The 22,656-nt window shown below is 34.0% G+C and overlaps 3 protein-coding genes and 1 non-coding gene across 6 annotated transcripts; 2 read left to right on the top strand and 2 right to left on the bottom strand.

Moving 5' to 3' along the window:
• Positions 1-1,315: 1,315 nt before the first annotated feature.
• LOC108220158 (proteasome subunit alpha type-2-A) lies at positions 1,316-7,563 on the top strand. 3 transcript variants are annotated; one of them, XM_017393841.2, is made up of 12 exons: positions 1,316-1,455; positions 1,690-1,759; positions 1,851-1,927; positions 2,192-2,256; positions 2,807-2,853; positions 4,064-4,139; positions 4,525-4,592; positions 5,428-5,497; positions 5,979-6,064; positions 6,875-6,937; positions 7,143-7,208; positions 7,301-7,563. In XM_017393841.2, exons 2-12 carry the CDS (start codon positions 1,719-1,721, stop codon positions 7,347-7,349), a joined length of 708 nt encoding a protein of 235 aa, XP_017249330.1. In that variant the 5' UTR covers positions 1,316-1,455; positions 1,690-1,718; the 3' UTR covers positions 7,350-7,563. The 3 variants fall into 3 exon arrangements, with proteins under 3 accessions (XP_017249330.1, XP_017249332.1, XP_017249331.1); XM_017393843.2 differs by having other exon boundaries at positions 1,367-1,455; positions 1,703-1,759; XM_017393842.2 differs by having other exon boundaries at positions 1,401-1,548.
• Positions 7,564-7,879: 316 nt separating this feature from the next.
• On the top strand, positions 7,880-7,953 carry TRNAT-AGU (transfer RNA threonine (anticodon AGU)). Its single transcript has one exon. It is a non-coding gene; the product is annotated as a tRNA-Thr (tRNA).
• Positions 7,954-8,488: 535 nt separating this feature from the next.
• Positions 8,489-11,857, bottom strand: LOC108220592 (putative pentatricopeptide repeat-containing protein At3g23330). Its single transcript, XM_017394395.2, has one exon. The coding sequence runs from the start codon at positions 11,732-11,734 to the stop codon at positions 8,627-8,629; it is 3,108 nt and encodes a 1,035-aa protein (XP_017249884.1). The 5' UTR covers positions 11,735-11,857; the 3' UTR covers positions 8,489-8,626.
• A 1,562-nt stretch (positions 11,858-13,419) lies between these two features.
• Positions 13,420-16,364, bottom strand: LOC108221008 (style cell-cycle inhibitor 1-A). Its single transcript, XM_017394910.2, has 4 exons — positions 16,209-16,364; positions 16,045-16,119; positions 14,539-14,594; positions 13,420-13,824 (listed from the first exon to the last, which is right to left on the bottom strand). Exons 1-4 carry the CDS (start codon positions 16,282-16,284, stop codon positions 13,591-13,593), a joined length of 441 nt encoding a protein of 146 aa, XP_017250399.1. The 5' UTR covers positions 16,285-16,364; the 3' UTR covers positions 13,420-13,590.
• Positions 16,365-22,656: the final 6,292 nt, after the last annotated feature.

Genomic DNA, 22,656 nt, shown 5'->3' with positions numbered 1-22,656 from the left:
TGAAACCTTCAACAAAATAGCTTAAACCCATATCCAGGTGCCAAATCTCATGTACTTGGCCGGATGATCTATAGATTCTTATCAGATTGTTTTGAGTGACTGCTTCATCCTCAGCGAGATATCTGGTTAGGCGACTCTCCATAGTCACTTTCTTCCTGAGCTCAAGATTTCCGTCCGTAAAACGTTGATTCAGCTATATATTCGATGACTCGTGTGTAGCTTGGGTCAATGAACCAATGTCAGTCATCCCATTCACGGAGTGCTTCCTCAGCCTTCGTTTCCAACCCGATCTTGTTTTCTCCTTCTTCATGGCAACCCTCAGCCTTAGCAGTAGTGCCTAAAACTCGTTTGACTGTTTGTTGAGTCCTTCTTCATGGCAACCCTCAGCCTTAGCAGGAGTGCCTAAAACTCGTTTGACTATTTGTTGAGTCCTTCTTCATGGCAACTCTCAGCCTTAGCAGGATTGCCTAAAACTCGTTTGACTGTTTGTTGAGTCTTCACACGATATCTAAAACCATTACTATGAACCTTCCCCTAGTTTACGATAACTACACCAATTCCAGTAGTGTTATCATTCACGAAGGGTTTTCATAGAACACTGAATACATGTTAGTATTCGCCAAGCTTTCAATTTATTTCAAAAACTCTTAATTTTTAGTTTTAAATTATCAAAAAAAAAACTCTGAAGTTGCTATCAAAATTTTAAACAGTAAAGTTGTTTATAATAATTTAATAATACAAATAAAAATTTGTAAAACCTTCCACATAAAGGGGTAACCAATTTCGCTTGTTTATTCTTAAATCGAATATAATAATGATTCCTCGTCACGCACCTGTAAAAATTATATTGGGGTTACTAGTAGACATCGAAAAAAGCTGATAATTTTATGTATTTTTTATATTCCAATAAAATAATTTCGAAGTCACTAGTAGACACAAAATAAACGGTAATTTGTCTACTTTTTATATTCCGAAAATTTTTACTGATAGATATATAACATAGCAACAAAATTAATAATTACTCCCTCTGTTGTTTATTATTTGACGCTTTGACTTTTGAAACACACTTTTAAGTGCTTTGATCGGGTAGTTAAAAACATCATTTTTGATTGTTTTTTCTTGTGAATTAAAATTTTGATTGTATATTTTTATTCAGAAAAAAAAATTTAAAGAACAATATTTTTAACAACCCGGTCAAAGCACCTAAAATTGTGTGCCAAAAGTCAAAACGTCAAATAATAAAAAACAGAGGAAGTAATTAAAATATGATTATACCGGTTTTTCGTAGATCTGGGTAAAATAAAAAGGAAAGGCAAGAAAAGCCCAATTAGTTCCGGGCCCAATTATGTGCAAGAATGAGTGAATCAAGGCGAGTCAGCTAACTCGGAGGAGCAGAACACATAGGTTGCTTGGAGAGAAAGAAGAAACCACCCTATACTTGGAAATACGCAGCAGGTACATTTTACATACGCTCATAGATTGTAAATCAACTCTCTCTCTGTCTCTCTCTCTCTCTCTCGTGCATACGCAAGCCCATCTCTTATTAGGGTTAGTAACTTAGTATCAGTGATCCCTGTTGTTTTTTTATCAGTCTTATATTTATGAAAGATGAAAGATTCACTCACTTTTATATTTAGGTGTAAATTCTATATTTAGTTGTAAATCTATTTGTTTCGCTTTAATTTACAGAGAACTTGTTCAGATTTTTCGATTAAACTATGGGAGACAGTCAATATTCGTTTTCTCTCACTACTTTTAGGTATAAATTCACTGCCCCCTTGCTAATTTAAAAACTCGATGTTTTCCCCGATTACAGTTTCTTGATTTTAGTGTCATTTGTGTTGTTACAGCCCTTCTGGAAAGCTTGTTCAGATTGAGCATGCTTTAACAGCTGTGGGGTCTGGTCAAACGTCTTTAGGGATCAAAGGTAATTCCCTATGTGTTTTTCATTTCTGTATAGAATGTCGTAATGAATTGTTGATTTAGAAATGACTGTTATTATACACGAATTTAGATTTGAATTATGTGTGGTAAGTGGTTAAAATTTGTTCTGCTTCAAGTTGTTACTTAAATTATCTTGTTAAGAAGCAATATGTTACCAAAGTTGCCTGCTATTACTGTTTGTTTACATGTCATTTGTGCAATCACGTTTTCTTTGGCAATGGCTCACTTGTTCAACTAATGCTTGCAGCTGCTAATGGAGTGGTTATCGCGACAGAGAAGAAACTTCCGTCTATCTTGGTCGATGAGGCATCTGTGAGTGCATTCACTGTCTATTAGAATTGCCTCTAGATATCAACTCTCTTTTGCAAAGGAAGATCGTAGTGTCATAATTGTTAGTGTATAGTTGTAGACATCAAGGATACAAATCAATTATATTTGTTTCTAGTCTTAGTGAGGCCTATGGCATTCGTAGATTGTATCAACAAGACAACAACTTCCATTAATGGTCTTGGTGTATTAATCTTGCTCTGTCCCCTGGAAAATAGTGTCAATTTTCGTATTTAAGTATATAGATATCCTTTGCCCCCCTTTCTTAGTTAATGATTATGTCATTTTCATGCGAAGTTGGTCGTCTTCTTAAGAGCTATGGTATAATTTAAAGTTTTATATGTTTTTATTGTTAAATAATGTTACTTTGAGTATCATCTTTTGACCATTAAATAGAATTCGCAACTTACTTTAATTTAATATATCAGATATATTAGATTTAGCTCCACTTTTTCTTTCTTCTTCAATTTCATCCTTCTTTAGTTTAGCTTTATTAAGGACACAAATATATCATGGCTTGGTTTTTATGATACAGGTGCAAAAGATTCAGATTTTGACCCCAAATATTGGAGTTGTATACAGGTTTGAATTTACAACTGTACTTTCTTGTTTTACATTGTAAAGCAAACTTAATATATACAGGTTTGGATTAAGGACATTCTAACTGATCTAGCATAGTAATTTTATTAAGGCGGGTGTGGATAAGCACATCCCACATTTGCATACTCAAACCTGGATCCTCGAGAGTGTGTAATCTTTTGTTGTTTTCCTCCATACATGCATCAAGACGACTATTTACCTCTCCAGCAATAACTGTTGTGTATAAAAGTAAGGCTGTTTTCAGAAGGGTTCAAGGACTATTCTGCAGTTGCCAGAAGGGTTTAGAGAGGTCCAGTAAATTTTAGGAAGTTTTGGGAACTGTTCTGTAATGTATTCAATTGGAAAAGAAGGCGAGGTAGCCAACTGTAATTCCCAAGAAAAAGTTAACAGTATGCAGATATATAGGTATAATACCTCTTGTGTAGATCTGTGTGTATATGTATATGTATATGTATATGTATATGTGTGTGTGTGTGTGTGTGTCACTCAGCAGCCTCAGTTCTGGTCTCCTTCCTGTTCTGCTATCTAATTCTGGGTGATAGTTGTTGATGTACTGATTTGTGTAGGCTTGCCAAGTGTCTGACAAAAATTCTGGAACATATGTGTGAATTATATTGGCTGAAACTTAAGGGTTTTCTGGTACAGCTAGTGTTTGGAGCTTGTTAGGTTGGTTTAGGGTTCCACGTGCAGCAATTGAAGGCTGTTATGGATGCGATTAGTTGACAAAATTGTTAAGCGTGGCTCTGAAGCCCTGGTACCACTTGATGGAGGCGGGGGCATATCTTGGGATTATTAGGATTTATGGGAGAATTCTCCCGCAAGAGATATTCATAAAACAAACACAATATAGTAATTCATTCATAAAAATGTTCCTCTATTACAATCTGATATTGTATATATAATAAACCTATTCGTCTTTTCTGTTTAATTCATATACTAAAAGTATTATATATCATATTTTTTCCTAAAGATGTAATACTCAGCTATAATGATACTAAATAACAGACTACTTCCAAAATATTCAAATTATTGGGCTCCCGAATACTTTCTTTGGGTTTTTTTTACCCATTGTTGCCCATCTGTGCCCCTCTTCTCTTGTCATCCTGCTAGATCCACCCCTATCTCTCACCATCTTATAAACACTTCTTTATGAACATGCATATCCTTTGACTAATATTCTTCTGTTGTGCAGTGGCATGGGTCCCGATTCTCGAGTTTTAGTTCGTAAAAGTAGGAAGCAAGCAGAACAATATCACCGACTGTATAAAGTATGTCTATTGCTCTTAGATAATTGTTCTAGTGTAGGAGATAGTTAACATGCTACATAATTTTTACAAGTTTCTTTGGCCTTGTTCTTTTTTTAAAATCTCATGTCAACTGTTTATAGTTTCTACTTGATTGTATATATAGAATGTATCCAACATATGCAATTCGTGTCTTACAAATAATCAGCATTTTTATGACATAATGGCTTAAGATCAATTCTTTCACCTATCCATCTTGCTCATTTTATAAGTGCATTGAACGTTTGTTCAAGCTTTAATAATACACTACTATCTATTGTGATCTTCATTTTATATATATCAGTCACCACTCACCTCACATATTGCAAACTAATTTATTTATTTATTAATTTTTTTTGGCAAATTATAGGAAGCTATCCCTGTCACACAACTTGTTAGGGAAACAGCAGCTGTCATGCAAGAGTTCACACAATCAGGGTAACTAAATCTTATCTCTGCTTGTGGTAGGAGTAGACAAATGCAATTTCTAATGAGATAATTTTGTATTGTATCACTCCCAAATCAGAGTCCAACTGCCAATTGTCGACTGCCACCTCCTTCCTATCTTTGATTTGAACTCTTGTATTATTCTATTGCGTATTATCTTTTTTTGGGGTGATTAGTATCTAAAACCCTTGAATATTGGATGGTCATAGAGAATCTTGAATGGATGTGTTCTCTCTGTACCTACCTGACGAAAATATTGTAAATGAATTTTATGTGCAGTGATTTAATTTGTTTGATGAGAGAACTAATTTCACCAACTTCTAAGCTATAAAATTAAGAAGAGGCAGCTATAGATTCTGACTTCTTGAAAACCTATTTGATGTCTTAACTAGCTGGCTTCTATTTGCTCCACTTTTCAAGTTGTTTAGAACAGTCAAATGAAAAGAAAAATCTTATTTGTGCAACTCTAGTTGCGGAAAATGTTATGATATGCTGATTATCAAATTTTAGCTCTTATTATGAACTGGCAACCTTTTGTCTTATATGTAATTAATTGCAACAGATCTGTCAGTAATAAGCACTACTTGACGTATGAAGAATGTTTAAAATTTAATGGTTCATATTTGCATGCCAGTCTCCACACCGTGTTTAAATTTTCAATTGTGAATCCGAATCCAAGGTTGCAATTAGTAAATCGGAGGATTTAACACATGGATCTCTATCTGTATTTTAAGTTTCTCTGACAAATTAATATAGCTGAGACTTTTAGAAGATGTTTTATTGTTTGATTTATGTACCTGAACATATTGTTTTCTTTGTTGTGAAGTGGTGTAAGGCCTTTTGGTGTTTCGCTCCTAGTTGCTGGGTTTGATGACAAGGGGCCACAACTGTATCAGGTATAACATCTGCTTTTGACCTGCTATCACACTTGCATGTGCAGGTTCTATACATAGAACTGATATCTGCGTTGGTATTTGATTTATTTTTAAATGTTCTTGGTGTGTATAGATTAAGCTACTTTTTTTTAAGACAAGTGTTTTGGTTTGAATAGTACAGAATTATGAGTACTGTTCAGATGTACAGAATGGGTAGACATTTGAACTTAAACAAACATCTACTTATCAGCAATGGCAGTAGGTAATAGACACCTTATAGATAGTTGGTTCTCCTGAGAACAGCAGGCATGTTCACTAGAGGTGTCTAAATTCAGAAAGCATTGCACTGTCCTTGTATAGGAGTCCTTAAAGCGTTGTACTGTCCTTAGCTGAACAAATATAGTGAATCTTATCTTGAAAGGTGTCTTCTTTTCTCTGTGGGACAATTCAGAATTTCAGATCCTATATGTCACCTGTAATCCCGTGATTGTCTGTACTGCAGGTGGATCCATCAGGTTCGTACTTCTCCTGGAAAGCTTCAGCCATGGGGAAAAATGTTTCAAATGCAAAAACATTTCTTGAGAAGAGGTCCGTTACTTTCAGTGTATCTTTTTTTAATGAATCTTCTTCATTCCTCGCCCACAGAACTGATCATATGAAGTTTGACTTGAATAACAACCATTAATCATATGATTTTCTTAGTGTTCTTTTTTGTCTTTTTACTGAATCCAGATGAGAAAATAAAGTAGAGTGTTGGAGCTGTCTTTTAGGTAATAGAAATTGTGTGTAGTGTAGTAATGGTGGATTATATATAGCGTAGTGTTTCCAGGTAAGATTCTTGTTATGGGACTAAGGGAGTAGGATGATATTTTAACTATGTATTTAGCAGAATTTCTTTATAGCTTCTGTGTTACTAAGATCCTCATCAAAATTTATAATCCATGCTTCACTTAGTGATGTGTGAAATAATGCAAACAATATTACTCTCCTTTCCAGTAACAGTCCCATTTGAGAATTCCGTTTATAGTAAGAATTCACATGTTTCCATGTTTACCCCAAGATTATGAAATTAGGGTATCAAACTTGACATAATTGTACTAACATTTTGTACTAATTACTCAAATAAAAATGGGCCAATGTCGTGGAAAAAATTAATTTGCACATTATAATTATACTATTTGTATAATCCTTTTCGCATACAATGTATGTATATCATGAACAGCCTGTACTGCACTGTTTGAAATGTTTAATTTTCTCTCAAGTGCTTTTATCATTGTAATCTTCAACTAGGTTTCTATTAACTGTTGACTTCAGGCCCTGTTGGTTTTATTGCACTTGTTACAGTTGATTCCTAATTAGGCTATTTTGTGTAATCATCACTTTTACTATTTCGTGTAGATACACCGATGATATGGAACTGGATGATGCTGTACACACTGCTATCTTGACCCTGAAGGAGGGGTAAGTTCCTCTTTTTTCCTTGTAATGGCAAATATGCATCTCAAGTGTTACTTTGTTTTCAATCTTCCGTGTATTGTTGCTTTTACAAAAGACTTGCTTATTTATCCTTGCATTATGTAGGGGAGAAAATGAGTTTAGTTTACTTCATACTTTTTACTAGGCAACCGTATAGCATCTCTAATTCTTTCGTGTACATTTCCCCTAGATTTGAAGGACAAATCTCAGGAAAAAACATTGAGATTGGAATTATTGGAGCTGACAAGCAATTTAGGTACGTCTTTAATTGATATACCCTTTTATTGGAACTTATCATGATCCAAATTTTTGTTTATACCAATCAGACAATGTGATTTTTATTTCCAGAGTCCTGACACCAGCTGAAATTGAGGATTACCTACAAGAAGTGGAGTAAATCTAATCATGTACAAGGAGTGGTAAATGTGTCTTCTTAGAGTAGCTGGAGAGTGACATTGATTTCTTTGTGACTAGGAAGCACATTACATCTGTTAAAAAACTCTGTTGAGCACATGAGCTACATCAGTGACACTGATTTCATTTATGAGCAAAGCATTTGAATGTACTAGAAATTTTATAAATGTCATATTGGCAGGGTTATCATTTTCTAATTTATAGTTAAAAGTGTTAATTCTAGCTGTGAATTATGAACTTCATGGTTATAGTGCAAAATCAGCCTATATCGTAATTCCATACCGAATGAACAGAAATAGCTCGAAACTGTCAAGTGTATATTCTCCAAGTCATTATACTCTTTCCTGTTAAAATTATTTGATCAGTTTCCTCGCCTTTCTACCGTGAATGAATTCAAGAGTTTTTGAAACAGGTAAATTGGGATCCTAATAGTTAATAATATCTTAAAAATACATTAACAAGCAGCTCTCATAGCTCGTTGGTTATAATATCTTAAAAAGACATTAACAAGCAGCTCTCATAGCTCAGTTGGTTAGAGCACCCGTTTAGTAAGCGGGAGGTCTTGAGTTCAACTCTCAATGAGAGCAACTGTTTTTTCATTCACACATTTTCATGCACATTTATTAAACAACTAATACGCTTGTCATCAGAGGCGTTAAGTTCAACCCTTACATCCTTTTTACACTATTTTACTACTCCCTCCGTCCAGTTAATTCTATACAGTTTCCTTTTTGAGATGTCTCATCATTTCTATACATTCCTAAAATAGTAACTTTTTATAATATAAAACACTATTCCACGCACTACATTCTCCCACTATCTCTATTCTACAATAATAAAAACACTATTACACCAACTACTTTCCTCCACCACCTCAAATCTATTATTAAAAAAATATGTGGATCCCACCACTTTACCCACTTTTCATCTAACTTTACTTATTTCTTACACTTTTTCTTGGTCTCCGTGTCCAATCCCAATGTATATAATTCATCGGGACGGAGGGAGTACTTACAGTAGATACTTAAAGATAATTGATGTGTTTATCATCAGACGGCTCGAATATTCTCAAGTCTTTTTGTTTTTTTGCTATGAAATATGCACCAAGAATCCAAGACCAAGTACCATAACAATTCAAACAACATAGGCCTCGTTTTTTCCTCTCTTCTCAAGATCTATTGCTACTGTTACTGTGTGTGTATAGACAGATTCAAGTTGCTATGGGTCTGTTCTACTCTGATTACAATCCTAAACACTACACTACCAGTAGTCTCCACAAGAACATTTGCCACCATCGAAATGGTGAAATCGATACGGGTCTCTAAGCATGATTTGTCTATTGACAATGCTGCTTACAAACTTGTAGACTGCATGGCAATCACAGCAAACTCTAAGATTCTTGAAAATTCGAAGAGTAGAACCTTCTGTAGTGCTGATTAAACCATAAGCAAGGGCCAGTCTCTCGCTGTGGTTCCAGAGACTATGTTCTTTTTGTTCTTCATCAGTATCATGTAATGCAAAGCTGGTATCCGCTATGTAACCAGCTTCTTTGATCTTCTTTTCAAGCTCTCCTAACTTTGCGTATATCTGTTCTGTTTGTGGGTGAGATCGATCTCCTATTGCAAATGAACTCACCTTGTTCCTCAACTTAACCCAACTGCAAGCTGGCTTCTTCTTTACCTTTTTAAAATCCATCTCTCCCCTCAAATTTTGCACGTCCTCCCATCTCCCTGAGGTTGCACATACATTTGAATAGAGAACATATGCCGAGTCATCTGATGGGTCTGTTTCAAGAAGATGTTTAGCAGCTTTCCTCCCCAAATCTACATTTCCATGGATTCTACTAGCTGCTAACAAGCTCCGCCATACATAATCATTTGGCGGCACTGGCATTTTTTGTATAAAAGCTTCAGCCTCCGCCAGTCTTCCAGTTCGTCCAAGAAGATCAATTATGCAAACACAATGTTCTATTGCTACAGGTACTCCAAAATCCTGGGTCATTGAAGCAAAATAAGCAAGACCCTCGTCAACTAAACCACCATGACTGCATGCTGATAAAAGAGAGACAAAGGTGACATGATCAGGCTTCACTCCTAGACATGTCATTTCATGAAAACTTTGCCTAGCTTCCTGAAAAGATCCATGCCTAGAAAAAACTGATATCAATATGTTCCATGATAGTCTTGATCGATTATATGTTTCAGGGAGTAATTTTAGTACGTCATTCATTTCTCCACACTTGCCATACATATCCATTGTAGCATTTGTAACATAGAGAGATGAGTCAAACCCATGTTTAATGGTAGAACCATGGAGCTGCTGCCCTTCCTCTAAAATAGCTAAACTTGCCGTAGCAGCAAGAACTGCAGAGAAGCTGAATTCATCTAAATCAACTTTGGCTCTTTGCATCATCACGAAAAGTTTAAAAGCTTCTTCACCATGACCATGATGCGCATTTGCAGCAACCATCGCATTCCAGGTAACAGAGGTCCTGCAACCCCATCCATTAAAGATGCTATTACTTGACTTAAGATCACCAGATTTGGCATACATCGTGATAAGAGAATTCTTCACATAATCATCACATATAAAACCAGTAAATACTGAATGCCCATGCAAGGGCATTCCATGATTAAGCAGGTCAATGGGGGTAGAGCAAGCTGCAAGAATATTGATCATGGTAATGTAATTTGCATGCATGCCTTCCTTTCTCATTGAAATAAAAAGTTTCATTGCCTGGCCAGGTTCCTCATTTTCTGCATAACTACCTATAAGAGCATTCCAAGTAACTAGGTCTCTCTCGGGCATCATCTGGAATATTTGCTTAGCTTCCCACATCATGCCACATTTTCCATACATATTTACCAGTGCATTCCCAACAATCAAATTGTTGTGGAGCCCAGCGACAAGTACTAGTGCGTGGACAGCTTTTCCTTCAACAAGAAAATCAGGGTCTGAACATGCAGCCACAGCACTTGCAAAAGTCACATGGTTCAATTTTATCCCCATCTGAAGCAGTTTATTTAAAACTTTTAATGTATCCCACTGTCTTCCTTCCTGCACATAGCTAGCCATCATTGAATTCCATGAGATTAGATTTCTCTCTGGCATTGCTTTAAACAAATCTTCCATATCACCACATCTTCCTGCTTCGGAATACATTGTAAGAAGAGTGTTGCACACACAAATATTAGACTCAAGTCCTGATTTAACTGCTAGACCATGAACTCTTTTACCCCACTTCAAACTATTCACAGTACCACAAACTGATGACAATGTGGAGAGGGTAGTCGCATCAAAATCATTATGATCATGACGCATTAGGTAAAAGCATTCTAGTGCTTCTTCATGCATCAAGTTATGTGCAAATGCAGAAATCACTGAATTCCATGAAATGGTGTCGCGCTCATTCATATGGTCAAAAACATTCCAAGCTTCCTGCGCCTCACCAAAGTTACCAAACATAGATACCAATGAGTTCGACACAGAGAGATCCTCATCAAGTCCAAATTTTATAACATTTCCATGAACTTGATAACCAAGTAATCTATTTTCAAGAGAACCACATGCACTAATTACCGAGGAAAATGTATTTTGGTTACAATCGACTCCGCTAACTCTCATATGTTTAAAAGCATTTATAACCTCAACAAAGTCACCACTACCAGAATAGCCCACCATGAGAGCAGTCCAAGACACTACATTTCTTTCCGGCATCTCCTCAAAGAGCCTCCGAGCCTCACACCCCAAACCATATACACCATAAAAATGTAAAAGACTAGTACTCACAAAAACACTACACAACCCATTTTTCACCACCAAACCATGAACTTGCAACCCTTCACACACCATATCCAGTGACCTATTACACGCAGTAAAAACACTAGCAACAACATACCCACTGACCCCAAACCCCTCAAATCTCATTTCATCAAACAACTTGATAGCATCTAAATAAAAACCCATCTTCACATAAGCTGATATCATGGTACTCCAAGAAGCCTCATTTCTCTCAGGCATTTGATCAAACAGGTACCTAACAGCCTCTAAATTCCCAAATTTTGAGTACATGTTCATCAATGTATTGGTCTTAAATACACCCAAATCATATGATAGCTTTATGATAAATCCATGTAGAGCTAACCCAACAGCTCTGGTAGTGATTCTTGAGAAACCATTTTGAAGAAAGCTTGAGATTTGGGGATTGGGATACTCTGCAAGGCATTGAATCAAAAGGATTGTGGGCTGTACGTTGTAATGGGTAATTGCAAGAGCTAGTGATGAAGAAGAGGTGGTGTATGATTTCTTCAGAGGCCAGAGGTTTGTTTTACAGCAGCGAGTCAGCTTTGTGGCCAATGAATGAACCATGTATGCATGGGTGTTAATCTGGAGTAAGAATATGTACTACATGTCTACATGTTTGTACTTTGTAGACTGTAGTAAGATATAAGGTTCCGTCAGGCTTGGCTCATTTCAGTAAAATTGTTATCGGAGTTTTTCATGTATTTTAATAAATTTGTACTCCCTCCGTCCCCCTGGACGGGTACGCGGCACTTGTGCAATCTATTTTTAAAATTTTTCTTTTCTAAATTAAAGTTTGGATATTATATTTTTATACAGAAAAAGAAAATCTCAAAAATAAGTTATGGAACTATATTTTATAAGAGTATTGAAATGCGTGTCGAGCAGTCAAAAAGAAACGTATAGAATTAAATGGGACAGAGGGAGTAATAAATATTTATAAATATTATTCTGAACAAAAAAATTTATAAATATTATTTTTCAATTTCTTTTATTTTTAATAAATATGAATCATATATTTTTATATAAAATAAAAAACAATAGCTATAACTGAATATTCCGAATATATTGAGTTAAGTGCAAAAATAAATGTCTTATTTTTCTGAGATCAGAGTATATATCTATTGTTTTCCTGTTAAATTTTAATACAAAAAATTGCAAATTTAATTTCTTTTCACAAAAAGATTTGGCTATTGATGGATCTTGAGTATCCGCCACTTAATATTTATATGCCGTTCTATAATTAGATGAGAAAGATGGAATATCTTGATCAAGTCAGAAATACAAAGTTATTTTCAGAAAAAATAATAATTCAGAAATAGAAGTTATCTCGTTTCTTTAAGTTTTTACTTCTTGACATAGGGAGGAGCCTTGTATCGAAGACAGTACTCGATGTACTGCTTTGTCTTGCCGAGTGAGGACTGAGTTCCTTTGAAACCGGCGATATCAGTGTGCCAACAAATACGAGTAGTAGTTTTTATCAACTACTAACTATTCTCTGAAATAAACTGCTGCTTCTAACAATATGTGAATGGCTCACAGCAAACAAAAATAAACAAAGTGAGGCACAGTACTTCGCAGTGAAGGCGTGAAGCACAGCAGCAGGCAACATCAGGACCTGAGATGCAAAGTGCATATCGCAATTTCACAATTATATACTCCTTGTGTCCCATTTATTTCTATACGTTTCTTTTTAACTGCTCGACACGCATTTCAATGCTCTTATAAAATATAGTTACATAACTTATTTTTGAGATTTTCTTTTTCTGTATAAAAATATAACATCCAAACTTTAATTCAAAAAAGAAAAATTTTAAAAATAGATTACACAACTACACTTTGCAGGAGCATTAAAGTCCGTGCCGCGTCCCCGTCCCCCAATGTATACTACTCAAAGGGACGGAGGGAGTAGTTTAATATTAGCTATCGGCGAAGTAAATTCATTCCAGTAGGGAATTTTGGCAAATTTTTGTTTCACTTGACTACACATATTTCAGTTTCAGTTTCAATTAACCAATTACAAACCCTTAGTTGGCTCAGTAGCTGTTAAATCAATATAACTAGGTCAGATAAGAACCATGTCATATAGACATACTACTATCCAGTATCCACTCATTTTAATCATCCACAAGACAGTCTTGCAAAGATCAGAAAAGGCCATTGCTGACACTTTCTCTGCCGATGCTCAAGTGACAATAAGTCTACATCTATATGTTTACGGAAAATGCTTCCCACTGCGTACACACATCAAATGAGAAATAAAGATGTACTAATTTAGTAGATTCGATTAGCATGTGTAGCTTGTTAGATCTCTTTTTCTGAACCGAATATAAATATCCTAATTCTACACAAAAGAAAACAGAACCAACGGAAAACAGTCATTTACATATAATAGCAAAACAAATCAACCAGTAACCATCGTATTACATTTTAATTTTCCAATTATGGGATGTTCGAGGCCCGGTGCTAATGCCCTCATAGTATTGGGATGGTAGCTTTCCTTTGTTCCATTTCTCCACAAACTTCAAAAACTTTTCACGTGCAGAATCAGCTGAAAGATCTGAAAAGAACACACCTTTCTCCTCTTTCAGCCAGGTGGAAAATTCATTATTTTTCTTAAAGTAATCGGAGCTGGATATTTCTTCTATGTCAACTTTCTGCAGAACAGACATGAAGCAAAAAGTCATAATATTACACTCATGATCCAGATTCCACACGTAATATGACCAAGCAGAATACAGATATAGGATGAAGGACCTCCATAATCATATATATATATATATAAAGTAACTTACAATCCTTTACATGAACTTGTATATGATCTTAGTTTGTTGCACTGGCACATATTGACTATTAACGAGGTACACACTGTTACAGTAACATCAGTATTGTTGATAAAGCGCCATATCTTCATAAGAAAAAGTACTCACAATAGGTGAATACATTTCCCGACATTTACTATCAAAGTAATGTGGCAATATATTCATGCAATTCAATAAAATTTTGACGAGATGGGATTAGTTAACATTATAACTTGATATATCTTTGATATTTTGTAAGTATGGCCTACAGTATATATATGAGTAAAAAATTAAGATAAGATGCGTAAAAACTTACGCTTGAACATAACAAATCAACAGAATGCAATTTAATGAAACTAAGAGACACAGCACATATGAAGTTCGATGAATAAGCGATAAAAATAAATAAATTAACATTTGCAGCTTACTAAAAGATGCTGAGATAGATAATAGAAAAGGTAGAGTCCACTCTAATAAAGGATAAAATAAATCCTAACATTCATACATGGCGAGAAAGTAGTTGGTGTCGTTTGCAAGTTGAAACTTAATGGGACAAAGTAAGGAACTCACTGACTGCCGATCACGCTTGTGGTGCTTGTCCTTATGTTTCGTTTCTGACTTCACTTCTGAGACAAGATCAGCCACTTAGTATGATGATGAGACATTATTTAACAATGTTTTCTAGATATGCATGAGAATAATTTTTAATTGATTCCAAATAACAAAACAGTGTATTTAGTACTAAAGTTAAGTGCTAATATTTGAATAGACGTGAACAGATATACAGCATTGAGCAATTTATAGTGCATTTACTTTAAGATGATAATATATAAAAAGAATATCGTAGGGAGTTGTGAATTTTTGTACGGGAGAATTGATTGTTCCCAGCACCATCATGTCTGTGGATTAGAACTGATAGTAAAAAGGGATGCCAACAAACAATCAGAGTAACAGCTATTACATTATAATAATACGAAAGCTCTCTAATTTGGTTTTTAAATGATATTGGAGATTAGTCATTGATTTAGGAATATTCCTTGATGATTATAAATACTCTAATCTTATCACTCATATCCCGTCCGTCACACTCATTTTGTCTACATTTCCTTTTCTGTTTGTCCCAAAACCATCATCCACATTTAGTTAATACAGTAATTTAATTGTGCTTATAAAAAAACATTAGTAATTTAATTGTTATTTATTATGGCAATTAAATATAAAAACAATGAAAAAAATTTGGTAACTATTAGCTTATTTATTTTGATTGAACAAAAGGTGGATTTCTGTGGACAAAATTGGTGGGGCGGAGTGAGTAGTATTTTTCTTGTTATGCATGCAAACTTCAGATTCACTATCTCTATCTAAATAACCACAGTTGAAGAAAGTTAAAAGATTACTCCTTCGATCGCCATTATTAATTTTCTCTCTTCCACACTATAGAAAATTCAGAGAGCATTTCTTCCGTTATTTCCAAATATAATTTTATTAATCTTCCCTTGGAGAATTTTATAATGTCCAGTTGATTGTCCTTGATCCGTAGTCGTCTACTTTTCTGGTTTGGTAGAATTGTAAAGTATGCAGACTATGTAAATCAGGAGGATACATGTTTATAGTGGAATATCAGCACTCAGCAGTAGCCATGAGCTTGCCTGATGCATCTCTTAGATGACTAAAATACAAATGCTAGCTGAAGTCCTTGTTTTTTTAACAAGCACGACAAAAGGAACTCCCGTCCAGTTTCTCTAACAAATAACATCCAATTATAGTTCACTTAATTTTACAGATTTTGTGACTCATAGCATTTAACAAGACAATGACCAATCGATTTAATCATCCACATTACAGCAAATAGTTATACACGTAAATTACTCAATTGTATTGAAAACATGTAGCTTAACCCGAAACTCTACCTAATATCAAATCCAACAGAACAGTTATTCGGGAAATTATTAACTTAGTTCGTGAAGTTAGGGTTCAACCTTATTTCAAATTCAATTGATCTACATAGTCTGAATAAAATCACTAATTCTATAATAAGAAAAATATATGAATATAAATAAATATATGTAAGTGTACCTTTATGAGACTTGTGCTTCTTTTTAGTGCTGCTCTTCTCTGGAGATGTTTTTCGCTTTATGCTTCTCCCTGCATCTGTGGTAATATACAAGAATTAGGACATTACTAGCTCATACAGATAGAGGGGGAGAGAGAGAGAGAGAGAGATTGGGGGAGAGAGACACCTTGCGGGGAAGAATGACGAGTTCTCTTCTTTTTGGTCTTGTCATCTTCTTCCTTCGACTTTCTCTCACTACCCATCTGCAACCGCAATTCTCTTCCTTCTCGCTTCAGTTTTTTCGTTTATCACAGAGGAGGCGGCCCATTCCACATGTGTTTATGTTAGGGCCCATTTTATTTTTTAAAAACCAGTTTTAACTTTAAGAGCGAGAAATTTTTCTATCTTAATATATATTATACATAAATCAAGAATATTGAATTGAATATATATAAATATTTTAAAAACATAAAAATATCACTGCAAAAATATATAAAAATACCTAAATTCTAGTGTTTTTGCAATTTTACGTCTTTTGTGAACCTAACACGATATATTGTAATTTTCAGTTGTAATTGAAGTTGAAAAACACACACATATATAAATATATATCTGTGTGTGAGATTGTTTTCGGTTGTTGATTTATAATTTTGATTTCTTCGATTAAAAGACCTTATCATGTGTTAATGACTGATTAGAAACTTTGAGTTGTAGTTGAGGTTTATTCTGATTGATTGATCATCATGCTAATTTAATTTGGTTTTAATTTCGAGCTGGGCTAGTGAACATTGTTGAATTTGGTTGTTTTAGTTATAATTCAGGTTTATTTTGGTTGAATGATCAGCTGAGCATTTGAAAAAGTATATTGCAACTAAAGTGACATGCTAGGAGCACGATCGGATAGCCCAGTGGTTAAGGGTTTATCCTTTGTCGTCCCAGGTCATGGGTTCGACTCTGGCTCACCCCGAGAATATCTTCGAACAGATACTCACTTTGTAAGGCTATAAGCCATATTAGTCAAAAAAAAAAAGTGACATGCTAGTTCATTTTATTTTTTATTTTGAGCTAATGGCTATTGTTGCATATGATTATTTTCATTTGTAGGTTTGGTTTATTATAGTTGATTAACAATGTGTATTAAGATTTTGAATTTTGCAACCAAAATAACATACTAGTTCATTTAGATTTTAGTTTTGAGATGAAATAGTGAGGGTTGTTGAATTCAGTTGTTTTGAGTTAGAAAGTAGGTTTATTATATTAATTAAGTATTGATTTTGTGATTAAGGAATTTACAACCTAAGTAACTTGCTAATTCAGTTGTGTTTTTAATTTTAAAATCAAGCAACATAATTATTTACATCTGCTAATTATTTAGGTTGCTATTTTGAGCTGGTATAATTGTTAGATTTATTCAAGTCGATTTAGCATTAGTATTGAGTTTTAGGATGTTCTGACATCAACAATATTTAGCATTGTATATTTATTATTTTTGTATTATTTTATTCTCTTCATCAATAATTGTTGGATAAATGAAAATATTGCAGTTTTTCTTCAACATGGTGGGCATTGGAATGAAAGCCAAGACTACATCAATTTTAAGATTTGCGGGTTGCTAATTCCAAGAAACTACACCGATAATAACTTAAAAATTCTTAAATACCAGTCATTGTGTGGTATTTTCAAATAATAATAAAAAACATTATGTATTTTAAAAATGTTCTGCAATTTTTTCTTAAATCTATTTGATAGTATACGATTAGTTTCACTCATGCTAATGATAATAGAACTCTTTTATATACACAAATCATCCAATTAAAATTGGTCATATATGTGTCACGTATTTTGAAAAAATTGAGAACATAATTTGGGACACTTGATATTACTCGTAATAATTTGATTCGATTTTCCCTGAGACATCAACATTTATTGCATGAATCATATGATTCGATATTTCCAGAGACATCAACATTTATTGCAAATGGAGAAGAGAAGCTGAATTTTGACCTTAAACCCCGGTGATTACGTGTTGGTGGATAAGAGTTGAATTAAATTTCACATCACCTTATATGAATGCTTCGATTGTGGAATTTAATTTATGTCTAGATAAATAGGAGTAGTTTTTAGGTGGCCATCCACCGTTCAACTGTTTCTGATCTTCTGTTCATGACATGCGCCCCTCACGTTGGCCAAGAATAGTTTTTGTAATTTGGAAAAGTAAAGTCAAATTTATTTAATTTAATTTGATTACTTTCTTTTCTGTTTTTTGTAATAAAAGAATATTTATTTTAATCAAATTTTGTTACTTCTTGATTTTTGAATAAAAAATTATTATTATTACTATTATTATACAAATCGTCAGAATTTCGAAAGAATGGGATGCATTATATTATTAAATAAATTCAAATCTTTTCAGTTTTACTTCTACGCAAAGTAACAATATAGTAAAATATAACGCAGTTCGGACAAAAAGTGATGATCAAAGCAAGTCTGGATGCAATGTGCCAAGAAACTAAAGTAAAATGAAAGAGAAATAAATACTTTTTTTTTGAAAATAAGATGAGAAGTGGATACACATTTCTTATAAAATTATAAGTGAAGAAGTATTCAAACTTTCTGGGAAATGACTATAAAATTATTACGATTCCTATTTTTAGAGGTTTTTTTCTAACTCGACTTTACTTTGACAAAATTTATATATTTACTAAAAGCTAAAATTATCATAAGTAATTAAAGTATTATAAAATCAAATTTCGAACCGTCATAATAAAATTTTTACAAGAAAAATGGAATGGAACATAAGATAAAAATATGTGTACACTTTACTTGTGCGTGTGTCGAGTATATATAATTGATTATTATGATAGTTAAATATTAATTTTGGATGTGACCTGAAAAATTTTAAATTATACTTCATAAATTATATTTTTGTGAGCTGATTTGAGTGTGATTATTACGATAGTTTGATAAACATGTAAGTAAAGATTGTAAAATTATATTTGACAAATAAGGTTGATTAAGTAAAAATTACATACGAATTTTCGTTGACAGATCGATTCTGTTTGAATTCGATTTGAGTTTATCTCGACTTAAATTGCTCGTGATCAAACTTGTATTTGAGTCATCTACCAGTGAGTCAGTTTTAAACATCACTTTTCATTCAGTTTAAAAACCTCTAATCGACTCTGTTCATTCGAGAGAAAAAAAACTCGGATTAGGTAAAACTCTAGCTCAAACTATGTTATTTGCTCCCCTATGAAAGGACATCTTCGATAAAATGATTATTTTGATATTTGCATAACTTACATAAAATTTAAATTCACTTAGATACCTCTCCAATAGGACATCTTTATTTAATTGATTCCGTCAAAAGTCAAATGGTCAAACTAGCTCAAAAAGAATTTCCAAAATTCTATTTATATCATATAAATATAAATGATACTCCTTGTTTACAAAAAGTTTTTCAATATTTTTCTAAGGAGTATTCAAAGTTTTTACATCGCAATTTATCGGACGAGAAATATCGATTAATGGTATCTTCTTGTTTTACAATTGCAAAAGCGAAATGCAAAAGAAGCTTGAACAAGGAATATACATTCATTATATTCTTTAGAACACTCTTTTGACATTTATTTAAAAAGACAAAAATTTATTACTCAAGTCTTTTATTTTAAAGTAATTTATTCCCAATTATTCAATTTATTATTTTACGGAATAAATTATTTTAAACTCCCAAAAATATTTCCTTCAAATTCAAAATATTTTATATTCAAGGAAATATATTTCAAAGTGTTTACTCAAGTCAAAATATTAGCCAAAGTTTTGTTCAAACTCGCAAATGGCTAATCGTATTTTATTCAAACCCGGAGACTGGTTTTTATCGTTTTAAATACAAATAAAATACTTCTACTTGCTAGAATGACTTGAAACTTGAGATGGATCATTTGAATAATGTTTTTGGTGCATAGTAAAATTTTCATAATTTTCTGAGAAGTTTGGTCCGGACGCTATTTTTAGGGGCTGGCTGGGATCTTTGACTGGACGTTTGACCAAGTCAACATTGACCAAAATTGACCAAAATTTCCAGATCACCATTTTACAATATTCTATGATTTATCATATTTTTGGTGTAATTTATTGGAGGTTTCGAAAAATCGTCGCATTTAATAATGATACAAAGTTACGTTATTAATCAAATTCTCGGGAAGCGTGTTTGTCTTTTAGTGACACAACTCAGCTGAGATTTCTCCCATAAAGTTGTTTGTCTTATTATGCAAGTGGCAAACAAAGACAACAAAACCACAATCCACACCTTTTCAATCTCCACCCTTTATTTTCCTTTCATCTCAACCATTCACTCCACCCACTTCCCTCTATAAATACCCACCTCCCACACACCAAATTCTCTCAAGCTAAGAGCCAAGAAAGTGCTGAGATTTTTAGAAGTGTTCAAGTTTTTCAAGTTTATACTCTCTCTCTTTAATACTTCATCTCCAAAACCTTCTCTTTCCTAAATATATATTCATATATACAAGGTTTTGATTCTCAAGCTCTAACCCACCAAGTTAGCTCACCCACAACCACTTCCAAGCCTCCGTAGGGGCTGCCCAAGTTCGTCCAAGTGCCCAAAATCCGGCCGAACCTCCGGCGAATTTTTCCGGCGAACTTTTCTGGTCATCTCCCGTAAGTGGTTTCTTCTTAGCTTCTTATTTGTGTCTTAACCGACCATTTTGTTGCAGGACTTTGTACTTAAACTCTCTTCATCTTACAAGTTCTTCAACAAGGTTCTCTAAAAGAGACCAAAAGATCCGGATTTGTTCAAGATATAAAAGATATATATATCTCTCTCTTTTTAAAGAGAACAAAGAAAGAACATCCGAGGAAGTACTCGATCTCTTCAAAGAGACAAAAGATTTGAACATAGTTTCAAGAGTACTTAATCTCTATAAGAGATTTGTGATAAAAGCATCGTCGTCCTTCCATCTATCACCTTAGTGTTGTGTGGAAGAAAGATTTACGACAAAAGAGCTTTTAATCACTATAGCTTCAAAAGCAAAGTTTAGCAACTTATTGGTTGTTATTATCTTGGCTAAACTTTGAGAAGCTAAAGAAAGCATATTCGATCCCGCACTAACTTAACTTTATTATCTCGGGAAAATATCGAATATTCCGAACTATTGTTCGAGGAAGCTTTCTATATCCTAAACTTCAAAGAGCACAACTCAAAGAGGCTAGCCACCCACATTTTATTTATCTTGGCTTTATCAAGTTGTGCAAGAAGTTAAAGAAAGGATATTTTACAATCTCCGAGATCTCTCATTATATCTCAAAACGGAGTTTTGTAAACCAAGTATTCTTTGATCAACATTTTGAATCAAAAGAAAAGAATACTTGTGTAGCCTTAAGCATATTTTGCTTAAAAGAAAAGGCTTGATTAATTACTCCCAACTTAACTATACTTGGAGTAATTAAACGTATACTTGATCTTATATTATAGATCCAAAGAAAGTATACTATACTTGACTATAATATTTATAACTTGAATATTATTGTCATCTCCGAACTAGTACAGTAACATACTAGTTCAAAACTCATCTTTTATAACTTGTTTGTTTCGTAGATATTGTGTTCTAACTTTTGCAGTGAGGTGAAGTGAAGTGAGGTGATTCTTGTTCTAAGACCCAAGTCCTAGACGCACTAACGGGGAGTTAGTCGTCTTCGCACCGTGAAGAAAAGAAAAGACCCAAGATCTAAGACCTAAGATCCAAGACCCGCAAAAGCTTAGGAATACAAAGACTACACCAAGGCTCTACACCGACTTTGAAGAAGTAACGGGAAGTTACTTTCTAAGATAAGTCAAGTAGAGGCTTTACATTTATTGTGAGGTTGTAACGGGGAGTTACGGACCAAGATAAATATTTGTAAGTTTAGATTGTAAAGGCTTCTCCGCCGGCTATAAGGAGTACATCTTTCTTATAGTGAAAAATCTCGAGTCCGGAGAGGAGCTCGGGGACTGGACTAGGGGTGCGAGAATCTATTAGAGGTTGCTCCATCGCGAACCAGGATAAAATCGACCGTGTGATATTTGCTTTTTACTTCCGCACATATAATTGCTAAACAACACGGTAAAAATATTTAAAACTTGGAAAATGTTTTTAAAAGGCAATTATAATTTTTAAATTGGACATTAAGCTATTCAACCCCCCCCTTCTAGCTTAATTTACGCCTTATTCAGGACCTAACAATTGGTATCAGAGCTGTGCTGCTTAACGTGTTTGTTAAGTGATTTTCAGATCTACAGGCACAACAAGCAGTGATCCTAAATGGCGTATTTGAATACCATTGGCTGCGGTGAAGGTCTATCTAGCTCTCGACCACCTCTATTTGATGGCACCAACTTTGCAACATGGAAAACGAGATTCCGCATCTATGCTCGATCTCAAGGCGTCAAAGTTTGGATGGCTATAGAGGATGGCATTATCATTCCAACCAAAATTATCGATGATGTCATCTACGAGAAGAAAGTGAGTGAATATACTCACGAAGAGGAAGATAGAATGAACATTGCTGCCAAAGCCGAAATGGTTCTCACAAGTGCACTTGCTGAAAAAGAATACAAGCGTGTGAATAATTGCAAG

The sequence above is a fragment of the Daucus carota genome, chromosome 5, assembly GCF_001625215.2.
Source record: "Daucus carota subsp. sativus chromosome 5, DH1 v3.0, whole genome shotgun sequence".
Classification (NCBI taxonomy): Eukaryota; Viridiplantae; Streptophyta; class Magnoliopsida; order Apiales; family Apiaceae; genus Daucus; species Daucus carota.
The sequence above is the reverse complement of the archived record's forward strand: the minus strand, read 5'-3'. Positions and strand labels throughout refer to the sequence as shown.